Consider the following 27,458-nt stretch of genomic DNA (forward strand, 5'->3'; position numbering starts at 1 on the left):
AAAAGAGGTTACCTATTTTATTCTACAATGGTAGATTTCCAAACTGTCATATATGCCTGTACACACTTAGAAACCTAAATTATAATTAATTCATGAATCCTTTGTCTTTTCATACTTCTTAGCATAGCAACAGAAACTCACGGATATTCTAGGTTCATTAGTTGTGACTGATCTGTTTCACAAAGTATAAAACCTTCCACTTAAGACACCACTGTGGCTTGGCAGTCTGAGAAACTGACTTGCTACATGGTATAAATTAGTGCAATAAGGTGGGTCACAATTTGCTTATGGTTTCTTCTGTCTTGTTTTTGGTTTGCTCAGGCCTCACAAGTTACCAGACTCTCAGAATAAGATGCCTTGCATATACGGGCCCACAACAAACACATCTGCATATCGGCATGCACAGCAATATGTTCCAGTTATGCCAAACTGTATGACAGAAGAGGGTTTATGGAACTTGAGGCTGTCAGGGAATGTGCTACCACAAGACAGTTTCAGTGCATTGTTGCTGTCGTCTTTCTTCTCTGGTATAGTCCTCTGCTGAAAAATACAGGCAGATCCCATGGAGGGAGAAAACATATGTATATCACAGCTGGCTGTAGAAATCAGGCAGACTTTAAAATCCTCATTCTGTTTTGCTGTTATTTTGAAGTAGAAACTACTTTCTTCCACTAGACTTTATTCAAGCCAATTGAAAATTCCAGTGTCATCTTTCTAAATACAAACTTACAATACAGCCATTAATATCTGCTATCTGTGTGGAATACCTTGTCACTGAACTGTTCACAGAGTACAGTGCTGACTACCACTTCTAGTAGAGCTTTTCATCCTGAACTATTATACAAAGGTCAGACTATAAGAAATATAGTTATGTGCTCATGTCTCCCCATTCTTCTATAGAACTTTCTGCACATATCAGATATTTACTTTGCTACTGAACATTGAAAGGTCATTTAGAATTAGTACTGTACTTCGAGGTAGCTCCTCAGCCACTTCAGCTTATGCCGAATTTGGCACAGTCTCATGTAGTCATGGTCAGACTACAACACAAAGGACCCTTTTACATCCTTCGATGTGGAATCAGTACATGAGTATTGCATTGATGCTGAAAGAAGGAGAGTAGAAGGCTTGGTTAAATATCAGTTGGTCACAGCTGTTATCTACATATTTCCACAATCTTAAAGAAAAAATTTAATATTTTTTGCTGCTTGTTTACAAATCTTTCTCACTGCATTTAAAGCAAACACAGGGTGCATTAGTTTTTCCCACAGTCATTTCAAAATAGGTGAGCAATAACTGCACATGAAAGTGCTCTGACAAGTTTGAGAAGTTTATCTTAAATAAACAGTCAAAATATGTTTAAAATTAAAGAAAATACAATATTAAATTAAAATTAAATAAATAAAAAATGCACTGACCATGTCAGCTTCTCTTGCTCTTTGATAATTTAGAAATAAAAGACTACTCTCATGCACATTTCAGATGTGGCACATGCAAATATAAGGTAAAATAGGAAAACACACTATTTTCATCTACCTTGCAAGTATTTCCTTCATAATCATCAGGAACCTTTCTTGCACAGTCTGAACTTAAAGGATAGACAAGTCTTTAATGTATATGAGACATGTACGTTAAAGTTTACCATGAAAGAGAAAATCATTAAAATCCCCAGGAAAGGGTCTGAGAGTGGCAGTCAATGACAAGTCAACACTGTAATACTTGCAAAACAGCAAATCTCATTCTTGTCTGTTTTAAAAATGGAATTGTGCATGACACACAGAAGCCAGTAATTTTCCTCTATGCATCATTCCTAAGGCTTCCCCCACAGAAGTGCTCACAGTTACATACAATACTAAGAAAGAAGCACATAATTTGTGAAAGAAATCAAGAGTAGATGACCACAAATGATAATTTCCTCAGGACATCTTTGATATCAAAAACCTGAAAAAAAAGGAACTTATCAGAAAAAAAATACCATGAATGGTAACACAAAAACTAACTTCAGCTCAAAGAAGTAATAAACTTTGACTCACAAATATAAATTCTATTTTGCAGTATGCAGTTTTACCTCCATATTTTCTAAAGGAACACATTATCCTTACAAAGTTCAATTTGAAAAGAATAAAAAAAAAAAATTACACAGCAAACAAGAATTTGTGTAGGGTTTTACAAAAATAGCAAATGAACTGTTTTACCTGGGTGACTCACCAAGAAAACTCAAAGTGAAAACTAAAACCCTACTGCCACAGGACTTGATAAAGGTCTTGGTGTGGAATCTCCTGTAAATGAACTATACCCAAAATATTATGGGTACTTGCCCATCTGTAATCCCCAAAGGATTGCAATTCAGGACATGTAAAGAAATAAGTTATGTTGTAGGTGCTAAGTAGTCTTTTCACTGCTTTTCAAATCACTCTTTCTTTATGCACATTGTCCTGTCTTTGAATCAGTTCAATAGGAAGTTGCTGGAGAAAACATTTCCACAATTAATCTCTTGTTTGTTTGAGCATAATTGCATGTCATGAAACACTCACTGAACATAATTAGCTCCTTTACACAACTAATCCAAAATTTTCTGGATTAAAATATTGACTTGCCAGATGGTAAGAAACAGCAGGCTATCTCACCAACTGGGAAATCTGAGTTCAGGTTCACAGGCCACGGAACTGCAATGGCTGTCTGTAACAAAAGGATACAGGGAGCCCCTCAGGGTAGGGAGGGAAGACTGCCAGTTGGATGGCTTTGCTAAAGACACACAGTTCTTCCCTATCTGATAGGAAGAGTTTTAGCATGAGGAACACAGTTGGGTAGGAGACAAAGCAAAGGCATCCAGTAAAAGAAGCCATTTTAACTGCACTGAGGTCACAGAGGTGGTCATTAGAAGACTACTACAGGTTGCTTATTCTTGGTTTTTTTTCCTTTTTCCCACTCTTGCTTCCTTCTCTTCACTGCCTCTCTGTCCTTTGCCCATTCAGTGTCCATGGTGCTACCTCTGCATGAAGAACTGTTCACCTACATGTACGGAAAACAAAACAAACCACAAAAAAATGGAATGACACAAAAAATTTCTGCTAAACTGGCAGAGATCAATAGAAGAGAATATATTGACCCCATATTTGTTCATTTACAATTTTGTGTTATGCTGCTTCCCTGTGCAACCTTGTAGATGAGGTTCTGTGAAGTACTTAAGAGAAGGTAGTTTTAGATGAGGTAGGTGATGGAAGAAAGCTATAACTGAAAAATCAATACAGTAGTCCTGCAAACTAAATTCCTTGCCAAAGTAGGACACTGAGTTTAAGAAATCAGGAGGGATGAGTCAGACTGTAACTTTCTCTGAAAATCCTTCTACCAATATTTTATGTTTCTGTAAGTTGCATGTTATTTTTTAAGGCAGGTAGGAATAAAACTGCTTCTTTAAGAAAGGTAAAAAAGCTCCATGAGAGAATGGAGAGGTCAGCTGCTTCCAAAGGGCAAGTAAGCTGGAAGATGAGGAAGGCAACACCTGGGCAGGGTGCTCTGGGCCAGAAAGTGCACTCAGGGAACTGGTAAACCCAGAAATAAGACCTACATATGTCTCTTCATTTAAACATAATTTTAATCACAGATGAAAAACAGCAAACGTATTGTTCCAAGTCACTGCAAGTCCTTTAAGACAACTAGAAAAAGAAATCTCAAAGGGTTTCATTTTATCAATATGATCTAAAAACTAAGTTTAGTAGAATATGCAGTGCAATGAGCTGCCAAGATGCTGAACAGAAAGTCAGCATGGCTTTTGGCCTAGGTCTAATGTATTGTTCCGTAGGAGTTCATGTTTTCACCACAGTCCACATAGATGCCCCTTTGCATCCTTGCCTACAGGTGTGATGTACATCACTAGAATGGTGGGGCACCTGTCATAAACCTGGGCCAAATTATGGCCTTGCTATGTCTGCCTGTGAAGGGTTTATTACACCTGTGCTATAGTCATAAGAACGATAACAACAATACTAATAATAAAAATATGATTAAGGTCAATCTTCATTTTACCTATCATAAGACTCCAACAACTTTGCTAGAGCATTACGTTTTGCTAATACACAGCAGTATTTCATCTGTTTTCCACACAGTGATGCCATTTAACTGACTTCCACATTTAATCCTTTATCTTCTCCTATTTTGTATTCTACTACTGAAAATGTTTTTTCTGTGGTGAAGAAGAATGTAAATTTTCCAGTAGCAGCAGCAAGGAAATTAAAACATGGAAAGTTTTATGAATTAAATATGAAACAGGCTAATGCAATCAGTTCTGTACTATTTACATTATTTATTTTATTAAATTAATTTGACTGTAGCTCAGTTTCCAGGGTGGTAAAGTTTTTATATCAAAGACACAGTAGGACACTGTAAGAGAAATGGAAGAGAAGTTGATGGCTTTGTAGCTGAACAGAGAGTATTTGGGATTTGACAAAGAAGATCCCAAATCTCCTTTGCTTGGGGTTTGGGGATACACACATTTTGGAAATTTTGGCTACTTTGATGAACACGATGATAGCTTACAACGTTGACAATCTGTGAGCATTGGGCTACAAAACTGAAACCTAAAAGAAGAGGAGGAGCAATTACACTTTCTCATGTCATGACTTAGGTCTTTCTATGAACTAAAACATCATTGCAATGGTCACATAGCATTTCCATTTTGAAATCTCCTTTTGATGTATTATCCCCAAGAGATACTGTAACAGATGGCTATTCAACAAACATACAGTCTTCCAACCATTATGCCTTATCCCCAGCTACACTTCAGAAACCAGTAAGGGAAAGTGTAAAAAATTCCTTTCGGTCCTACATCAGCAAGGCTTGTAAAATTCTGCTCCTGAAGCAATATAAATCCCCCTTTAATTATTTCTAAAGCATTCTACTCATTATATACTCACCACTTTTTCAAGATTATCTTGCAGAGGATATTTTTCTGCACTTTGGAGACTGGCTGTTTATAAAAAAGCTACTTATACAATTAATCTGCTGATTATCCGTCCAACCATCCGTCTGTGCTTCTCCTCCAAACATAAACTTTCCAAAATGTTATTATACAGAAAATATTAAAGTCTCATTTCCTGTTAAATAATTGTTGCTAGTATGTTGTTCATATTTCTCATGAGGATTAATGGTACTATCACAGCATTTCTCCTTCCAAACAGAGAGGTCAGCTTCTTTAAGCAATTTTCAAGGAATTGTAGTCAGAATAAAAGGTTTCCCAGCAGGAAAAAGAATGGCATAGAAATATTTAAACAAAGATCCACTGTGGGGAATAGAAGCTAAAGAATGGATGGCCACAATTTAGGACATTTTTAATGAGTGATATGTATGAATTTACTAATTTCTAAATGGTAAGAATCATTTTTGGTGACCAAAGTATTTGAACACTACTCAGCGGAATGTATCAATTATTTATGGATATTTGGATAAATTTATCCCAATATTCACAAGTTTATTTCTTTTATGATCAATTAAACAGAAAGTTTCTTGAAGGAGACAATTACTTTCTTTATATTTTCAAAATACATAGTACAGCGATAACATAAATGTATGTTGCTCAATCTGACAGAATTAAAAATGGGTGGATAAAAAGATAGCTGTAAGATGTTTGTGAAGTACAAAGACAGCATCACACTAAAACTATTTCAGATTTTCTTGAAAACATGACTTAAAAGCTGTCTAAAAAATCACAGACAAACAGTAGCATGGCAGCATCTAATAAAGGATGCTAAAGGGTGCTAAAGGAGCCAGGAGATGGTCATCTGGTTTCTGCTGCTGGGAACTTCAGTGAAATTCGTGTGGAGAATTTGTGAGGATCTCTGCCTTGTACAAACACTGACCATCACTGAATTTACATTTACAAACCTTCATTTGTAATAATATCATCAGTAATTTCTTGTCTGTATATCATCTATGTACTTTTAAAATAATGCCTTAATAAATAATAGCAATAATTATTCAGCTAAAAAAATAGCCCGTGTCCCAGATTAAAACATTCCTCCAAAATAGCAGCTAAGACCAAGGAGGAGTCCCTCAGCTGACGACTGAAAATATGGAAAATTTTCAAACCTGAGATCAAAAGACATCTGATCTTTTAAAAGGTCTGCCCTTCAAAGAGAAAAGGGGAAGCTGTCAGCTACAACTGACAAGCACGGGTTGAACAAAAGCATCTGCATACAGTAGAGAAATGAATAGCACTTAAAAATTACTGAGAAAGCATAGTTAGGGCAGGATTAATGCATATGTCTCCATTTTGGCTGCTGCAGCACTCATAGTAAAAACTGACAAATTGTTCCTAATGAATGGCAACATGACTACCAAAGGTGCAAACAATGGACATCGGACGTAGGATACCCAAGTGATGCTATGCAGAACAAAATGAGAGCAAAGGACTGCAAACAGGCAACCTGCTGAATACACAAGGAAGATGAATGGTAAAATCAAAAAAAAAAAAAGACAAGCATGATGGAATCCTTCTTTTGGGAGCAGGATAAGGAAGGAAGACCAAATATGATTAAATTGCATGTAAGGAAAATTGCATGGAGTAAATATAATTTAGAATAGACGAGAGTAGAGTAGAATAGAATAGAATAGAATAGAATAGAATAGAATAGAATAGAATAGAACATTTCATTGGAAGAGACCTACAACGATCATCTAGTCCAACTGCCTGATGACTTCAGGGCTGACCAAAAGTTAAAGCATGTTATTAAGAAGATTCTCCAAATGCCTTTTGAATATTGTCACACGTAACCCCCAAGTAGCAGAAAAACATCAAGCACAAGGAGGAAAGATAGAGAAGAAGATAGACAAGTCCACTAAGTAAGTGTCAGTATAAACACTAACACTTTTGTATACTTATTGTTGAGGGCTAATAACCTGTAAAATGAACTTCATTAGCATGAAATGTGCTGTTAATAAACTAGTTTAATAACATTTTCATGTAAAGTTTAAAACTGGCCTCATGTGTCAGTTTTAAAAATACATCACAGCAATATCCAATGCCCTGAAAAATACCAACATACATCCTATATTTGAATCTGGACATATATTCATCTTCAGCAGTTCTTGACAGCAAAAGGTACATACAAGCCTACCTTACTGAAGGACTTGATATTTTTTAATATAAATATATAACTCAAACTATTCAAAACACTTTAAAACTCACAACCTAAGATATGACACCTTCCTTAACTTTGTAATTTTTATACAGCAGGAGTGGTAGCAGTAAGATGTAGATCACTGTAAAAAATTTTCCTTTATGATAAAAGTAACCTTTTGAAAGGGACACCTCGAAGTTAAACCATATAAACCAAGAGCATTGTCCACACACTTGAACCCCTAGAGCTTGGGGCTATGACAACTTTCTTAGGAAGCATGTTCCAGCAACCGACCACCCTTCTAGTGAAGAGCCATTTCCTAATACCAAGTCTGAACTTCATCTGATGCAGCTTTAAGCCATTCCATCATATCCATTATTTGTGTAAGAAGAGGAATGTTTAGAAGTTTGCTAAACAGAATGGAGAAGATGATTGAAAGGTATATTTCTCCTTTACAACCTCATATTACTGAAAGGTGAAAGCAAATGTAGACAAAATTGGTTATCTGCAATCTTTTGCAAATTTAATTGAGTTTGGACAAATTTAAAAAAAATCTCCAAAGGTATTCACACACAGTCCAAAGATAAAATGTCTTTTCTATCAAAACATTCTTATTCTGATATTTATAGCTAACTAGATGTAAATTAAAAATACTGCAATAAAATTTAAAACGCTGTTATAAGATAATTCTTCTAAAACTTTTTTTTAGAAGATAAACAAAAAGAAAAAGTTGGAAATTTGATATTTTACTAAAATGTTTTGACTACATATCTTCCCATAACAGATTTTTTTGCAAAGCTTCTTAATATTTTTACCAAGCAACATTGCCTCTCTTATTTTCATTCTCTTAGGAAACATACTTTTTAATTCTAAATTGAATTTCAATACAAAACATTTTCCAATATATGCAAATCCTGCATTATCATACTGTGCATTGGTAAATACTGTTTCAGTAGATCTTGTAAAACTGCCACACTGGCAGCATAAACCTCTTCTATACTACGTCTATAAATAAATCTCTGGAAAAGGCAAAATATTCTTTTTTATTGCAGGAAATATGGAAGTGTATTAAACTCCTGAACCGAGATTTGGGTTAAAAAAATGCTAAGTACCTACTTTCACTATCAGCTAAGATAAAGGTTTAGTATGAATCATGTGCACTTTAAACAGTACTGACAAGAGCAATGTATTATTAAGCACTGAACTCTGCCATGGCAAATAATATTTATCTGACAAAATATAACAAGTGAGTGACATTTTCTATATTAATGTCATGTTTCATCATTTTTGAAAATATATTTTCTTAATTCCTACAGAGTGCCTAAGGTATTTGAAGCTTTAGCAGATGTATGAACATACACTCTGTTCTGAACATCTCACTTGACTGACTCACATTGGAGAATAAAATACTTGGGGAGTCAAATGCACATGATAGAATAAAGGGGAAATTAAAAAGTAGTATAAATATCTGTAATGTAAAGCCATGATGTAAAGCCAAAAAAAAAAAAAAAAAGATTCTTCAGACAGAATATAGTGGAACAAACTGAGAACCATAGGCAATATTTGAAAGTTAGTCCACAAGACCCCCAAACTTCTTACAGCTCAAAGTGAATTCCCAGTCTCAAGGTCTGAGATCTGCTACTTCCATTTGGAAGAATAAGAAGTGTTCCTCAAGAGACAGACAACTGAGCTCCCTTTCTGATCTCCCTGTGGTTATGATACGTGATTAAGAACTGCCTCTGCTTCCATTTCAGCAATGCATGAAGTTCATTGTGAAAAAGAAATGTATTTTCTTTTATTACTAGAAAAAAAGGAAGGGAGAAAAAAGTGAAAGGAAGGAAACAAAACATGAGGAAGAGAAGTAAAAAGTGGGTTAGTTGTTTTTTTAATAAATGCAGGTCTTGAGAGTGAGTCTTAGGTTCAAAGTTCACCAGACTTCAGTAAATGCCATGATTTTCTTTGGAAGATTCATGAATGAAAAGAATCATATATGCAGCATCACTAAAGGTTAGACCCCTTATTAAGTGTCTTTTTACAATTACAGATTTAAATGTACACCTTACCTTACCCCTTCATTATTTATAAAATCTTTTTGCACAGTATTTTTTTAAATAGCATATTTTGAGCTTTTGGTAAGACCTTCTCAAGCTTTTTTAGTTTGCCAATAATTCTCCCTCTACTATGAGAACAGCACATACACATTTCAGATGTGCTGCTGACCACAGCGCTTGCCTTGGGACGGTCTATCAGCCTGCACTTGAAAGTGAACACCAGGAATTCGACAAATGTGTCAAAACAACCAAGAAGGAAATCATTAGATATAGATAGATAGATAGATAGATACCCATATATATACTGCAAGATTAATGTGGAGGAAAGGTGCAAATTTGACACTTGTCAAGTTTCAGCTCCACAAAAAGGTAAACGACGCACATTAGCAATGCCAAATCTATATGGAGTTCAGAGAGAGTTTATACTCTCTAAAGCATATGGGAATTGCTACATTTAGTAATGAAAAATAATTCAATATCTGCAGTGCTTTGCTTCTTTGTCTTCTCTTCAGAAATGGCTAAGAGCACAACATGATGCTAGTTTTATATTTTTGGTGATCTTGAAAGTTTTATATGAACTCAGTTCACAGAGCAGGGATTCTTTAAACAAGAAAATATCTTTAGCATGAAACATCTTGCAATCATATAATCTTTTACATCTTTTATATATGAGGAAAATGTTTTAAAACATGCTATGCCTGTCACATAGTTTTTGATGGTTTTGTCAGTTTGCTTGTTTTCCCACTGCGAAATCCCTTGCACACATTTTCACAATCCTTTCAACATACCTTCTATCATTATACTATCTGAAATGTCTGGCTTTGTAATGTTACTAAATATGCAGTCCTGAAGGGCTGCTGCAACTGACTACTCACATGCTGCAGTAGCATTGAACTCAGTCAGGATGTTTTTTCGAGTGCTTTGAAATATCTTGAAATAGAGAAGGTATTATAGAAAACCAAACTCTTTTCTATTTTATCCATGTAAACAGAAATCTACAGTGTCTTCTGCTGTGAACTAACAAAGGCTGCTGCATGACAGATGAAACGTCTTTCAGGAGACCCATCATGAGAGTAAATCCTTTTAAATGTATCTAGGGTTGCTCAGATGATCAGGAAAAAATGTGGCCATGAGTATTCATAGAGCTTATTTTCAAAAAAAAAAAAAAAAGAAGAAAGTTAAGATGAGTAAGACATCAAACTAGATGAAAGTTCACATGGCCTGAAAGACATTTTTGTACTTAACACCAAACAATTCTGTAAGCCTTACCTCAGTCTGTGACTAAGTGTGAAGAAGTGTATACTGATAGGACTGAATGAGTAGTAAAAATATAACAAAAATACATAATCAAACAGAAAAAATATAATAGATTTTTTTTTTAGTAATGACAATTCAAGATGCTAAAATTAAAAACAAAAAAAAAGGAAAAAAATTTAAAAGCATTTATCCTAGGAGGCTTTCTGTGAGTTTTATTCAGGTAGCCTAATAAAAGTTGTTACTATTAGCAATTGCTTTTCCCCTTTATATAACTGGATTAGTAGTGCCACACTAACTGTATTTCTAGTTAATTACCCAGGACCCCAAGAGACTTTTCGGTTTACTGTTTTGCACTTCAAATTGTACCTATCATCAACTAAACCAACTACAAATGTATTTGCAATTTGCTATCTGTTTTCATTTCTAGCTGTGAATTACAATGAACAGTTCAGAAACTACAAACGCTTGTTACATACACAACTGAAAGGAAAGTATTCCACTTGTGGAATGCAATCCTTTTTCTTACTTTAAAACATGGGATCAGTAATGAGTTTTAGAATTAGCCCTAGGTACTGGGAGATGTTTCTTGCTGGCAAAGTGCTACCTCTGACTCTGGCAGTTTGAAGGACAGGTTCTTACTATACAAAGGAAAAGATTATCTCTTCATCTATGTATGCAGCATTTATGTGCCACAAATCAACATCAGAATGACAGAAGAAATCTTTAAATATGAAACAGGAACAAGATTCTTCTGGTGCATGATTGTGTGACAAAGATATGATCTCTTTCTCTGCAGACTGTGCCAGCCCTGGGCAGATGGAGCATGGCAGGGGTTGGAGGAAGGCACGGCAGGGAGAGCTGTGTGCCATTCCTTGCTGGGGACAGTCTGTGGTGCCATAAGTCTGCAGCACAGTGTTAGTAGGAAAAGCCTGCTGGGGGCTTAAGTCCTGACCTCACTAACCTCTGGTAAAACTCCCAGAGAGATAAGATTTTTCCCAAGTTTTTAATACTTTAACATATAGGTCTACAAACCAGGCACAAAATAAACTCATTCTAGTTTACAAAAGGTTTTTTGGGTTTTTTCCCCTGACTTAGGTAATAAAGCTATTGCAAATGTCCCAGACCTCAACAGAGGTATATAATTATTTTTAAAAGTGGAATGTATCTTTATATCTATATAGGAAAGAAAAATTAATGCAAAATTCTCAAAAGATTGTTTAATGTTACTAGTACACTGTCACTGAAAGCCCACTAAATGCTGGAGCTTAATTTTCACTTTTACTGAAATTTAAAGATGATGAAAAGATGCAGCATCTTTTATCCTGTTCCAAATTTAATGGGAAACAAATGTTGAGTTTTCCTTTGGTTGCAGAAAGACATGAAATCTACACCTACCTGTCATTAATGCTATGTAACATTTATTCTATGAAAAGTTAAAATTACTGTCCAGAAAGCTGGAATCATTCCATTTTAAAGACATATTTTAATTATTTTTATTTCAAAACCTATAAGAAGCATCTCTCTATTTTTTTTTCCATAGGAAACAGATAGATTTAGTCTCTTATGAATCTCATTTAAAAATACATGCATTTAAATGTCAGCTTCTCTAGAGAGCTACGAATAAAAACTTTTAAGTGGAATTCTGAAAGAAGAATAAACTTAATGTTTTTATTCCTGAGATAACTGAATCTTTTCCAGATATCACTGGTATCTGCTACTATCTCTAGTTCTGGTAAACAGAACTATTTCTCCCTGTTTTCTATTCAGAAAAAAGTACCTATCTGTTCTGACAAGGAAAAAGACTCTGAAGAATAATCAAACCTCATTTTTATCCAATGTATCAATGTTTTGTTGAGTATAAAGGTGTAATACTACTGCTAGATTTGTATCATTATTCTTGGTTACTGCACAAGACACTATCAAGAGGACAAGATCATAATGATCAATAATGAAACCATTACGTGCTACAGAAGGCAGCATATTATTGTCTTGTTGTAAAAAAGTAATATAATTTGAAATCTAGATTTATACTGTTGTTTTAGTACATTCATTTGACATAGATATTTATCATTGAGTTGGAAGAATTTGTTCACTGAGTTTTTTTAGATGAAGCGTTCTAGTTCTTTAATTATGCATAATAAATCAAGTCAGATTTTCAATAGATCAATCATTCACTTTAAATCTTGGATTCTGAAAAAATAATGTCTGCTCTGACCTCAGATATTTTGACAAGAAAGGCAAAACTTCAGATTTGCAATATTAGAAGAAATTGTATTTATATGTTTCTGACCTGACAAACAATAGATACATTATCAGTGGACCTACCTGGAGGTAACAGCAGTAAATGAATATTTGCTATTTGTTTAATAATTACTTTATAACATATCATCTGTCTAGCCTACCTCAGCTTTTCTGTTTCTGTAGAACTTTTTACAGGAAAATCTTCAAAGTTCCATTTTTAATATTTTTTTTTATATATTTTAAATATTTTTAAAATATTTTTCAAAATCTTTGTGCAAATCTCATTGAATAAGGTAAGCGGATGCATTCTTTTTCTGTGTAACCCTGGAAATACAGTAGATTTCTTCAGTGTACCAAGAAACAGACATTTAAGTTAGTAGGGTAAAAGCTAGCTGTTTAAGTTGTTTGGTTTCACAGGATTTGCCTCTCAGGTTATAATTTCAAAGCCCCAGTGTGCTGTTTGGGCCAGAGCTCTTTTTGATGGATAAAACTCTAATAACTTGAGACATAGTAAGAGGGGTAAAACTAAGGTTACTATGCTGTTCTACTTCAGGTACTGTGAGATTCACCAAAAAAAAATTTGCAAGTCAGGGAGAATGTGAAGGTTCAGCTGACAACTTTTTTTTCCTCTCTGTGAAGTCTGCAGCTTTTTTTCTATATATAAGCAATCTATTGCAATGTGATGAAGAACTAAGATTTCACACACTTAAAGGCAAGTGATAAATTGAAATGACATGGTTCTGTTGCTAGTTTATTGCTGAAGCAATCCAAATACCTTTTTAGTTTTTGTTACTGTCAAATTAATTTGTGTAAAATGTACCAGGAGAGAACTCTGAAAGCAAACCAGGGAAGATAGATATCCCATTATAATTTTCTTCTTTTTGAGTGAATGACTTACATCCGGCTGCTGTACTTCCTGAAACTGCAAACTGAAACACAGATGGGAAAGAAGGCTCTCTATACAAACCACACTGCATGTAAATGCAAATATAAATGACTAAGACAGTATTTTTATTATTTTCTTTTTTAAAGATATAGTTCAAACATGAGATGACTGCTACAATGGAAATGCAAGGTTTGCTTCTATTATTATGTGAGATGCTGTGAGGGACTGGAAAAAAGTTATTAAAATTATTACTGGCTTGAAACAATTTGGGGGGGGGGGGGCAGATCAGGTGGAATGGTTCTTTGTCCCCCATACTCTGCCTCCTTAAGAGCCTTTAGTGCAGCTGTCAGTCACTGGCACACCAGGAGCACTGTCCCACACCACACCTCCTCAAATCCCTAATGGCTGGGAGACCTGAAGCCCAACCTGGGGAGGGGCAGCCACAGGAGCTCAGAGCAAATAAAACCAGCACCACGCAGCCTCCATGTGCTTGCAGCCCTATTGCTCTTGGACTTGTGGTAGCTGGATCTACACTAGATCTAAGGCAGTAGCTGAAATTCTCTCCCTCTCTGAAAAAATAATAAAAATGGAGTTTTAAATTAATGCAGTAGGGGAAAAGATTTTGGAAATCTTCCTGGAATGTTAAAGAGTTTAGGAGGACAAAAATCGTAGCCCTGAGTAGACTTCAAGCTTCACAGCCATAGGGCTGCTTTAAAGTTAGGTTTGCTTCTGGTTAGAGAAATACAGACATTTCTAACTTATGTACTAAAATTCATTTCTTGAACTAGTTTCCATTGTACAAACATACCTGGTATGCACTGGTATGTGTACAACTAATGGGGCTAATAGTGTTGCTGACTTCAACAACAGCAGCACTTCTGATTGCTCAATAGTATAAGGAAAGTACAAACTGTAGATTTTAAACAAATGCATTTACCACTGCTGCTTCTCGAAACTGAGATACTGTGACATCAGAAAAATACTTATGAAAAATTTACAGGAAAAATTCTCTCAGAGAAACTAGCAGTACATGGTAATATAGAAAGATGTAAGACAATCCTGAATGGGACACAAAGTGAATAAAAGACATTTCTTCCTAACTCACGTCATTAAATGTAAGCATGAAGACTGTGCTCTTCATTAGCATTTTTTGTGTTGCTCAATCTAAATACTTGTCATTTAACAGTTAATTGCTATGTAATACTATTAAACTCATTAATTGAAAGTACAATGTATACCTTGAAAATTGATGTGAACAAGAACTCACTCTCACACTGCAAACGTTTTAATAACTGGGAAGATTAGACTTACTCTCTACGTGGCTCCATTCACTAACTATAATCAGATCTTATATTAACTAAAGAATGTTTTGAGTTATTACCTTACGCTTTCATTGAAACAAGTAAAACTGTGAGGGCCTCCAAAATTACTCTGATAATACATGACAGCTGAAAATGGATACAGCTTAACAGCATATTTGAGTACAGATGTCATAAATATGAAGCATTTTCCCAAGTCCTGTGTTACAGGACTTACCAGAAAACAATATATATGCAAGTGAAAACAGTATATTGGGCTTGTCAAAGAGGAGTGTTATATCTCTTTGCAGCTTAAGAATACAGAGAACACAGCAACTGCAGCAATATTAGGAACCTTTGAGGGAGCATGGGTACTTTCATTCCAAAGTGCATGCTCATATTTTGTACTAGTCAGCCTGGAAGAGTAACACAGGTATTTCCAGCTTATCCTATGTGTGGAAACCTACTTTAGCAACATTTTGAAGAACAAATTTCAATTAGCATCTCATGATTGTGACAGAATTATAAAAGTCTTTTTAAAAAAAAAAAAAAAAGGATCCTGGAATGCCTGCACCTAATCACTAAAATTGTAAAAAACATCATCTGGTGTGCTTTCTACCTGCCAAAGACACCAAGATCTGAAGGTAGTAACTGCAATAGGTGGAGTCATAACCTGCCAAGGAACAGTCATGGAGAATTTTGTAGGTAGTTACTTCTTCTGATCCCTCTCCTTTTTCAGTGTATTACACCTTGTTTTGGTCATAGGCTTCCCCTGGTTTTCATTAGATATAGCATGTATATGGCCAAAATTCAATGTTGGATAACAGTTTCACATCTGTTATAGAGTAGTCCAGAGTCTGTTATTTTGGCATCTAAATTATACAAATCCTGGCTTTTAAAAAGTTGCAAATTAAAACTGATTTATAATTTGCATAATATGAAAATATGTGAATATGATTGGGCATAATACAGAACTTAAAATATTAAACTGATAGAAAGATAGGATTTCTAAATTTTCTGTTATTTCTTTTGCGTATTTTTAGTGGAAGGAAGCTGAGTTTTTGGCTTTAAAATTTTGTGGCTAAACCACAAAAAACCTGAGTCCTGCTAATAGGATCCAAAAGTAAAATTGGGAAGGTTTGTTGCTCTTTGCTTTCCTAACTCAGTTGTGTACCAAGTCAAAACTATATTCTACAAATAATAACTCTGTCAACATTGACTAAAGTTTTTAATAAGCTCTAACAATGTGCAATGTTGCATAGGTACCACTCCACATACATCAATCCAATGGCTGTAAAGCAGTTGTTTTCGGGACCATTTTCAAGGCTGTTAAGAAACACAATGGAGTGACTCTTTCAGCAAATACCTGATAACTCATTTTACCATCACAGAATACTTAAAGACTTCTTTTGTTTCTTATTACTTTGACTGATGTTGCAGATATTTTTGTTATTAAAATTCCATTACTTCCACCAGAAGTGATAGTATTATTTTGTGGAATAGTAGATTTCTCTTTCCTTTCTTTCTTCCTCATTCTTTCTGATTATTGATCAATTATTGATCCATGATCCATGCTGTGAAGTGCAAATTCTTTGTCATCTTCAGATTTATATCTTCAGTAGGAAAGAAATATCAGATCTTATTATCACATCATGTTAACTACTACCTTGGTTTCCTTCTTCCCTCATTTCAACAAGTGATATCTCACAAATATTAGGCTTACAAATTAACATCTAAATCTTGTAATCTGGTCTCTCAGCTTCAAGAAGATACATTGCAAGGACGAAGAGACAGCACTGGTATAAGCTCACCAAATGTAACATTCTATGGGAATTATCTCTCAAGAATTATTCTTACTTGTCTCTCCTGCAGTGAGAGGGAGAACAAATAACTTTAAAATTCTGCTATCAATCTGAAAGTTTCTCCGGCAAGACCATGATTATGTTCATTTGAAAACTATCTCTATACTTTAATAGTTTGAATTCTTAAAAAAAAATAATTGTCCATTATGATTGTATTTTTTTTAAAAAGCGTATATAGTTTGGAAAATGCTTTGATGGTTTGGATAACAATCAGCAATTTAATTATTTAATAGCAAAAGTTCTGGCTATTTAAAAATTTAATATATTACTGAAAAAGCTGTCAACACCAGAATCAGAGAAATTATTCAGTTTAAACTGGGGTGCTTTATTCATTAAGTCTTTCAAAATAAAGGAAAGAGAAAAGAAACAACATAAACAAAAGAAGCCGACTGAATCATGCATCCCTTGACTTTATTAAGAAGAAGTTGTAGACATAAAACTATATAAATACAGATGTTTGCGAGATCAGGATCCTAGTGATCTGGCTCAAATTAAATATTTCTTTTTGCTTCATAACACATCTATAAAGTTTGAGGTACTGCTTAAAAAAAAAAAAGTATGTGCTGTTAATATAATAATATGGGATTCAAGGAAAATTTTTCTGCTCTGTTCAGGTTGAATTTTAAACTTGGCCAAGTTAGGAAAATTCATACTACCTAGCATAGTTTCCAAAATATTCCTTTTAGAACAGAAGGAATACAAATAAAGGTTTGCAAAACACATTTGCACAATCTAAAATGCAATCTGATGCCCTTGATAATCCTCCGAAAGACTGCAGCAACAGAAAAGTATTACCATAGAAAATAAAACTACTATTTTCCTACTCTTGATAAATGTGGTTCCACTGCTATTAACACATAACTTTTGTTGGTTTACTGCCCTGTACAGTCCTAAATAGAACACTTTACTGATGAAATAAAAATTGTTTTCTTATACATACAAAAACATGTAGGTAGGGAAGGACATCTGGAGGTCATCTTTTCCAACCACCTACTTGGAGCAGGGCCATCTTAGGTTGCTTAGGATTTTGTCAAGTCAGATTTTTTACTATCTCCAAGAACGGAGATCTTCCAAACTTTCTTAGTAACCAAGGCATATCTTCCTCACAATATAAATCTAAATACTCCAACTCCAATATCTATGCAGAATTTCCATTGCTGTGCCTGTTGTCTCTGGTCCTACAACTCTGCATCTCTGAGAAGAGTCCGTCCCTGCCAGCTGTGAGCTCTCCTGGCATCTTTCCCTGCTCAAGGCTGAACAAGCCCTGTTTTGGAAACTCTGCATTGTGTGCTACAGCTCCGTCACAGGGGCCTTTCATGGGGCTCATTTCCATATGTTATGGCAACACTTGTGCAGGGAATCTCCAAAGCAGGATACTCCTGACTGCACATGCCCCAAGTAGATGGAAAAAATCACTTCCCTCAAATAATTTAAAGAAGTATTGGTATTTCTATTAATATTACTCATCATGTTTCAATAATATATATAATAAATATGCATTGGTTTGCATATTTATTGCAACATAAATACACATTTTAACCTCCCAATATGGTGTGCAGTCATGTAAACAAGGTGCTACAGTAAAATAGTCTTTTCTTAGGATTGTGACCTTTAATGAGATGAGTACTTATTACACCAAAGCATTTATCTTATCCAAAAATGGAATCAGGTAGATAATAACTTCCTATAATTCTGCAAAGTAACATTTAGAACTTTATTTTAGTAATCAGTGACTGAGCTTTGACATCCAAGGAAGTAAAAATATAAAGAAATATCATTAAATGGATTTTTAAATGACGTCCTGGCAAATCTTAATATGAATGCCAGCATGAATCAAAATTCCCTATAGAATTAAACCATAAAGAAGTCAGCAAAGATTAGATTCCTTTGTGCCTCATTTCCATTAAAACAATTAATTTATTTGATTCTATATAGACAATATAATGTTAAAAATTCTGCAGTGATTATCAAATAAAAGGATATTTCAAGCTGTAACTTGAGAGAAATAGAATTGTAAGGAAACTGATGAAGGGGTATACAGGATTTGGCAAATGATTATATTTGAATGCAGAGCTGTTCAAATTAATTAAAAATGATTGCATGAATCTGACAGCTCTCTGATTTCTTGTAATCTTTCATTAAATTGATCTAACACTGTTTCAACATTTTTTTCCTAGTTTATTTCAATATAAGTGATGTCTAAAACAGGTATAGACTGCTCAGACTACCGTTCTTTCCAATGTGGATGAAAAATTCTTTAAAGGTACTTGTATTCAGAAATATTAAATATTTGCACTAATAATTCATTGTACTTGAATATATTACATAAAATCAGTTCCATAAACAAAATGAATGAAGTTTTATCAATGCTAAATAAGTTACACTTACAAGTACAGTAACAGAGAAAATTAGCTAGAATGTCTTAAATGTTTAATATTTGACATAACTAAAACAAAAAGCTGACTTTCCATTGCCAAGAAATAGAGTAGCCTTAACTGAGAGCTTTTAGTCACATGGTGATAGCCAGGCTGTTTGAAAGATTAATTTTTATGCATTGGTTTAGACTAGAGTCAGGCTAAATATTTTACTTTTCAAAAGAATTAGGACAGCTATAGGGGACTTTTTATTTCCTATACCGCAAATTCATTTAGTCAGGATAATTTAATGGACAGTCAGGCCACACAATCTTATTATCAAGACTCCCCTTCAGCAACTCCTGGAGTAAATTGTCATTCTCCATAGAAAAGCCACCATCCCAATTTGCATCTCATATATAATATTCTCTCAAAAGGGACAAGCATATTTACCCTTCGAGGTTTATTTATCATCAGTCATAACACATAATGTCCTATCCATTTTATTCATCATAGATTTTTACAAGTTCAAGCTGTGCATGCATGCTATTTACTACTGGTAACTTCATGCTTCATATGCAAAGTCTTTTTTCTGATTATAAACAATTTTACCTATTTTATTTTTGCCAGTGGCCAGAGATAAATATTATGGAATGGCATTGAGTTCATATTTGCATTACACATCCTGTTTAAACATAGCTTCATTTCTTCTTTAATACCCAAAAGTAGAAATGTCTCTGATCCCATAAGAATCATGCTGCTCTCCAAGACTACATTTATACATAAGAATCATGCTGCTCTCCAAGACTACATTTATACAGTGGAGTGAAGGTGCTAGTACTGGTGGGAGCCGTAGCAAAAAGAAAACACAAGAATCAGCACCATTAGCTAGCAAAGTAATGCAGACAAGTCCCCAGTAGGTCATTCCCAGCCTTCACTGATTACTTTGTCATCACCATTTTCCTCACCTACACTAACTTTATGAGTGTAAGCACGGATAAGTGTTTTCTTGCTAAAATCACACTTTTTTATTGCCACATTTGACTATCGCCTCTTGACTTTGGTGTAAACTAAGAAAAATAGGTTTGGTGCTATTGAAACTATTTATCTTAAGCCTCTTCAAAAGGTTGGTTGGAGTATGGGGACACAAGCGGGGGCAGCAGGTATTTTTGAAGCCGGGCAGAATTCTCTGTGGGAGGTGTGCCCTATCTATATGCCTTAGTGCGCAATTTAACGTGGTGCTCTTCAGCACACTGCTGTGAGTTGTTAATGTCTTCCCATCTTTTGCCTTAGAGGTTGCTCCATTTCAGGGAGATATGTCATTCTTGCACTAGTTTATAGCTCATATATGAAAGCTTATGGCAAGATCATCACCAAGACGATGTGGGCTTTTAGGGCATGTGGCATTCTTTGTTTGCTGTTATGTGAGAACCACAAAAAGAGATCCATTTCTTCCTGCAACTTTCCTCTGAACCTCCCTTAGAAGACAGCAGAGCATTTGAAGCAGAGCTACTCTCACAAGCTGCAGATCTCATAGTTCAAATGTTTCCTTTACCACTGCACTTCACGAGAAGTACCATTCTTCAGTTTAAATTACTGCCTAATGAACTGTTCATATTTTCTGGATTTGAGTACTGCAACTAGTATTCACTAACAGTAGTTACAGGGAGAAATACTAGACCGATCTAAAAAATTATAAGAGGCCACATTCTACTACTATTATTAATTGAATTAACAGTTAAACCATTTCTATCTTATAATTGAAAGAGATGATGAGAGCCTTTGAAAAGCAAATTAAAATAACCAACAAATCCAGCATACTCAGTTATTTTGATTGTCATCCTAGTTTATAGTTTTGTAGCTGCAGTCTACAGGTTTGTGGTGCTGAAAGAAAACATAGTTAAACACACAGAAATTTTTTTTTTTTTTTCAGATATTTTGTTACATGAATTTACAGTACAGAATTCCTTATATAGACAATCATAAAAACAGCCTCTACAGTAACGCTGGCTACAAGCAATTGACTATTTGAAGTTCACAAATGTAAAAGTTATGTAAACAAAAAAGCTAGGCTCAGGTTCAATGAGATTTTGTTTTGAGAGTAAACACATTAAAAATAGACATATTTTTAGTAAAAGGACTAGGATAGGGACGTGGCTGAGCCAAAAATACATTTTTGACAAGGTACTCAACCTACCTGTGTTCCCCAGGAAGATAAGGAGAATAATAGCCTTTTTTGCCCTTACACTGGATTGTGAATCTTAACTCTTAAAGAGCCTCATCCGAAGCCATTAAAGCAATAGAAATCTCTCGTTGACTTTAATGACCTTTTATTCAGATTTTTTACAAGGCAGCCCAAGGACTGCCATTGACTTCAAGCCCTAGTTTTATAAAGCTCGTTCATATCCCCAGCTTGAAGGCATTTGGAAACATCTAAATGTACTAATTAGAGTATTATATTTACCAAAGAAATCTTCATAAGACAAAATTGGCCTTGTTCTTTTTAAATTATAGAGTGCTTTTCACTGCACGTGTGTACATCCAGGCATATAACAGTTACTGTATACAATTATTAATAACTGTTTGTATCAGGGGTTAATTACGCTGATACTTTTGGTCTGTGTTCGGCCCAGCCACCTGTGAAAGTTTTGTTCTTTCCCTGCCAAGTTAGGAGAAAACAAGCACTGATAAAATGAGAACTTTGTCCTTGAAGGGAGTTTTTGTATAAACTATATTTAATTGGTGTTCTGTGATTGACTAATCATCCTCCAAGGTCGCTTGAAGGAGAAATTGAAGACTATAGTGATGAAGTAACGCCCCCAGACTCATTTGGAAAAGACCCCCCTGAGTGCAGTATGCAGGCGCAGGCACAGAAGAGATGCACTTACATAACCAAGGGGGTGGGACGGAGGGCAGAGGGCCTCTGGCTGGGCGGGGATGACCACACCTGCCTAGGCTGAGGTCACTCAGCTAATTGTATAAAAGCAGACAGTACTTTCTTGGAGGAGAGATAGTTTCACATCAAGGACAATGTTGCCTTTGGATGGGACACCTGCTGATATGTGAACTTACTGACTTTCCAAGGATGCAGCTTCTGCTATTGGTAATTACAGGCATGCTAGGTCGGTAAGGTAACTTTATGGGCAACAGCTGGGGAACTGGGGAGGTCATGCTGGGGGCTTATTTCTCTCCTCCTTCCTCCCTTTTGAGTTTGTTTTGTTGGCCATCTCTTGGTAATAAATTTCAGTTTTGTTGAGCTTGCAATGCTGTCATGGTTTCAAGATTTCAGTATGCTCTAATCCTCCCTAATATATTGTTTCTTAGATACCCTCACATGTTGGTTGCAAAACCACCTCTGCACTCTGCTGGATGACAGCTCTAAACATTTAATCCAAGCAAAGTACAGTTTATAATGACTTTTCCCTTGACTTAGCCAGAATGTTGGACATAGAATATAAGTTGTCACTTTACTTTTATGCTGGTATTATACTGACTGTGCCAGCAAAGACAGTATCTGATCTGGCATAAAGTTAACATTCTAAAATCTTTAAGAAATTTGAAGTAGCAGAGTTTAATACTTCACCAATTATTTATAATGTCTCCTGCATTTCTGATCTAAGAAAGCAGAAGCATTGCCAAGAATATTAATTTTATATTTCCTGTGCTCTTGAACTACAACTTCATAGCATAAAGGCCCACCAAAACAGGAAAATTACCTGAACTGAGAACAAAAAGAAGAAACTTTAAAAAGGGGTATCTTAATTATATAAGCTACTCATTATCATATTCCTGTAATATGACAAATAAGGAATGCAGAGGTAATATCATTAAAACATCGCTTCATTCAGAATTTAAAACCAGCAACAGTCAATTTAATAGAAAGCTCTATTCTAGTCCAGGTAATTGAAAAAAAAAAAAAAGAAGGATGTAATTTTTTTATTCCCTTAAAAAGTAGCAAAAATATGCAAGTTCTCTGAGTATTTATTGCCTTTTATTCAAAAGAGCTATTTTTAATATTATGAATGGCTGAAATATTTTCAAACATCAGCAATAGTATTATATAACAGTTGCCATTCAGTATTACACAAGGTATTTTTTAAAAAAGACAATGTACAATAGCCATGAACTAATTAATTTAGTTCATGGCTCTGGAAAGGTAATTGATATTTAGGTTTTGATCACATAGAGAGTTAATAGCATTTCTAATTCAGCACTACCCATAGATGCCCTGTTATTTTTGTAATATCAGTTAAGGTATTAATTTCATTTGAAGACATGACTAAGCAGAAAGGAAATATTAAACCTTTACAAATCTTAGTTGAAACATTTTCATTTTATTTACACACTTCAGAAAAATATTGATCTATTCCTTAAAAATCTAATTTTAGTCCTATAAACCCATACAATAACACAACATGACAGAATTTATTTTATGAAATGTTTATGAACTAAATAAAGATAATTTAATTTGCCCAGGTTTTACAGCCTAGAAATTCATATCTCTCCAAAGGTGCATCTAATTTAGAAATTGATTGGTATCAGGGTTTTCGCTTTACCAACCTAACCCATTAGGCCATTACACATATTGTTATTCTTCAAGAGAAAAAATTATTCTAACATCTGTTCTCAATCTGGTTTTCCATAATTTCCTTTTATGCCCCATGTAACTCATTAAGTTCATCTACAAAATGTTACTGAGTCTACACTATTAATGTCTATAAACGTCTTTCTACTATAAGATCATATGAAAGCTGAAAAAATCATATTCTACAACATAATCCACTTAAACCCCACTATTTTTAGTGAATATTCTGGTGAAAGAAAACACATCTAGTTTTAAAAGTCAGAATTGTGACACAGAGAATGTTTAACCTAATCTCTTAAGTGATTTTTATACTAATGAAGTGAGAAAAACATGTCCATATCTTACCATTGTACTGTCTGTTCCTTACAACTGCTGCAGTCTTATGAGAGAAAATTTTTTAAGAATGGCTTGAAGAGAGTAATTTTAATCTTTTAATTCACCTGTGCAAGTGATCTCCAGAGTAAAGCACACAGAAGCGTAGAAAATATCCCAGTAACCTGAAATCTTACATATGTAGAATTGAAAAGAACCTAGAATACAGCATGTCCTTCTAAATACACTTTTCATTTTCTTCTACAGTTGAAAAATTTCTATATTTTGTTATTCTGAAGCTAGTTTCCAGCCCTGTGATCTCTTCTGCCCCTTCTGCCTGCATTCAATGATTGCTGTTCTAATTTAATTTCAGAGGAAAATACCTATTTACAGCTGACTTGCCCACAATGTATCCATCAAAGCAATATAAAGGTCATTCTTCCTCCAGAAAAATAAAGAATTCACTGTCAAAAACTGTACTACCAGCTCTCAAATGGTACAGCCAATGCTATACGAAAAGTGACATACTATCTGATGTTAGCTAACAACTGCTAACTAATGTGAGGTCAGAGCCTAGTGAAGGTGGTTTACTAATATTTATAAACAGCTGTGGATTAAGTCAAAATCTGATAATATTTAGATTTAGCCCAACATGCTATCTTGCATGAAAACTGCATAGTGACTACCTTGAGGATTTTACCTTGTAAAAATTCCTGTGTGAGCTGCTGTAAATCTGAAACCAATGTCCAACTGCTAAAGTTTCTTTATGCTCTGAGTCTACATTGGCAATATATTTGTAAGTAAAAAGAAGACTAGTGGCTTTATGGCTAAGATTTATCTTGGGAACAAGGAGTGACAGAGAAAAGCCTACTAAGGGAGGAATGAGATATCTGAATTAGATTCTACAGGAAAAAACTTCCAAAGCCAGATGTTAGAAATCTTAGAAAATAGTCGCAGGAAAACAATAATGAAAAACAGCAAGAAATACAATTAAAAAATAAGTGAGACAAACCAAGAGTGGCACTGATATCACACATTCCAAACCAATTTTGCATTTTTTCCTCAGAACAAATTATTTCAGGTTAATAATTGGGCTAAACTTCCAGAAGCCAGACAAACTCATAAAGTCCTTGTTGTTATTAATTCAGTTAGAGTCTGTGGGGTGACTTCTTTATGAAATAGATATGAAATGCATAAGGGTAGAAAACCCAGCCTTGACAACTTCCCTGTGACAAATGGTGTTTTTTAAAATAGCATTAGAAGAATATTCTTTCTTAAAGGCATGTCAAAAACCTATATGTGGAATAGGGCTAAAAGGATTTGTATTTCCCCAGCAGAATACACAGCTTATGCAACTATTCCCTGCATTCTAGATTAAGTTAAAACAAGAACAAGAATCTATACAAACTGTAACAAAACTAAAACCAAACCAAAACTAGAGTGCAGAGAAAGCATTTACTGTCTTCCTGATGAACAGATGCACACTTTTACCAGTCAAGAAACAGATTTTGCAGGTTATGTTTTCATTCAATATGAAAATGATCCTATGCAAAGAAAATTTAAGTATTTATTTTGGGGAAAGTTTTGAAATATCTGTACTATTTTCTACAGACTAATTTACTAGTTAACACTTAGTAAGCACAGTTACGGTTTCCTAATTCTTTATCCCAGCACTGGTGCTAAAGCAAGACCAAGCTCCCAGGAGGATAACATTCCAAATTACATCAGCTGGCAACATGTCCTCAGGGAGTTGGCTTGCCCTCTGGATACTGTTACAGTGTATCCCTCCAAATCTAAAATCTCTACCACTTTCCTTTCCATGGGGTGAATTAAAAGAAGTCTCTATTCGTTTTAGAATAGCTAAGAACAAACTCAATATCCACTGACCAAGATATTTTATAAAGTCTAGTAATTCTCAAAAAAATAATAAAACAACAATCACAATAAATTCACACTTCCTGTGTTTCACAAATGACCCAATAGACATATACAGTTTTTTAGTTGCAAAGTATAAAGTGACATACAGAGAATTAACTTACGGGGCCAAAAGCATTGCTGTCAAAGCTGTGTCCATGGTGATCCCCTTCCACCCAAATATGACCATGTGGGACTTTCACATACTTCTTTTTGTATCCAATGGTTCTAAAGACAATTGAAAAAAAAATGGTTAGTTAAAAAGAAAAACATTCAATGTTTTGTTAAGAAAATTCCCGTATTTATGAGTTTAGAATTTGATCTTGCATACTACTCTACATCTGCTTAAAATAACAAACACTGAAATCCTTTATACTTCAGGAGTGTTACTCAAAATACATAACAATTTTTTTATGAGGTAGTTGCACTATCAGGGCTTGTTTACTACCTTGTTTTGTCAGAAATCATATCACAACAAAGGAAGAAGAGACTTTTCAGTTAAATAGAATTAAGGGATTATTACTTCTATCTCTGTAGTAATAAAATTTTGAACTTTCAGATTTTATCTCGGGTAAATACCAGTGAACACATACTGCAGTCACATAAAGATATTGTATGGAGAATGCTTTTCTTCTGTGGTAGCGTTAGATACTCATCAAAAATACTCTGGTGTATCTGAACAGGCCTCCCATTCAGAGCTTATATTCCTGCAATGATTATGTCCTGGGGGTAGGATTTTGTCAGCTGTAACAAGCTAAACAGGATAAACTTAAAGGAAATCTCTAGAAGGCCAAGTGATGAAAAAAATGACACTGATGATTCAAGCCATTCTCCACAGAAAATCATACTGCCTCAGCATGTCCCAATATTACAAAAATGACAAACTATAGATAAGTCCTAAAGCTGAGGTGCAGAGCATGCAAAATTCCTATATTTAGTTCCCCAAGTAGCTGTCATTTTCATAATGCCAGTCTGCCTTCTACCACACACTTTTGCTTTCTTTCAGATGGGACCTGTTATTCTGCAATCATTCATGCAAAGAAGTTGTTCTAGTTTAACCCCAGCTGGCAATTGTCACGCATGCTGAATTATTACCACGATGAAGCATTTACAGATGGGACTACGAATAGCGATACCTCTTATTTTGTTTAGAATAAACAAGTCTGTCCATAGATAGAAACAGACTTTTGATCTAGCTTGTTGCCTCCAGCTACTCATGGCTTTTCACTCTCTGGAAGATATGCCCTCAGAGCAGGAGGCAGAAGGAGCATACTCTAAAGAAAAATCAACTGGAGAGAGAAAAATCACCTTTACCGGGAGATTCAGCTGAACTGTGCAACAGCACTGATCAGGAATGCTCACAAATCCAAATGAAAAAATTGGTTTCGTGAGGTTTCTTTTGCTTGGGGAGGAGTGAATATATTGTAAGGACAAGCTAATTAATAATCTGGAGACCATGAAATATTAGATGAATAGGGAATCTTCAAAAGTTAATTTTATTAACTTTATTTTACTATATTAGTCAAGTAAAAATTAAAATTAGCTACTTTGCAAGTCACAAAATCTGACCAGTGCTTTTCAAA

At 34.8% G+C, this 27,458-nt stretch overlaps 1 protein-coding gene across 2 annotated transcripts in view; it reads right to left on the reverse strand.

The window, feature by feature from the left end:
• Positions 1-27,458, reverse strand: part of IMMP2L (inner mitochondrial membrane peptidase subunit 2) — a 417,256-nt gene that overhangs the window by 66,910 nt on the left and 322,888 nt on the right. For both annotated transcript variants that reach the window (XM_027721219.2, XM_039385379.1), the window contains exon 5: positions 26,001-26,103. In XM_027721219.2, the coding sequence (XP_027577020.1) occupies positions 26,001-26,103 (103 nt within the window). The remainder of the gene's footprint in view (positions 1-26,000; positions 26,104-27,458) is intronic.

The sequence above is a fragment of the Pipra filicauda genome, unplaced genomic scaffold (assembly GCF_003945595.2).
Source record: "Pipra filicauda isolate LSUMZ 115617 unplaced genomic scaffold, ASM394559v2 scaffold40_size4127951_pilon, whole genome shotgun sequence".
Taxonomy (NCBI): Eukaryota; Metazoa; Chordata; class Aves; order Passeriformes; family Pipridae; genus Pipra; species Pipra filicauda.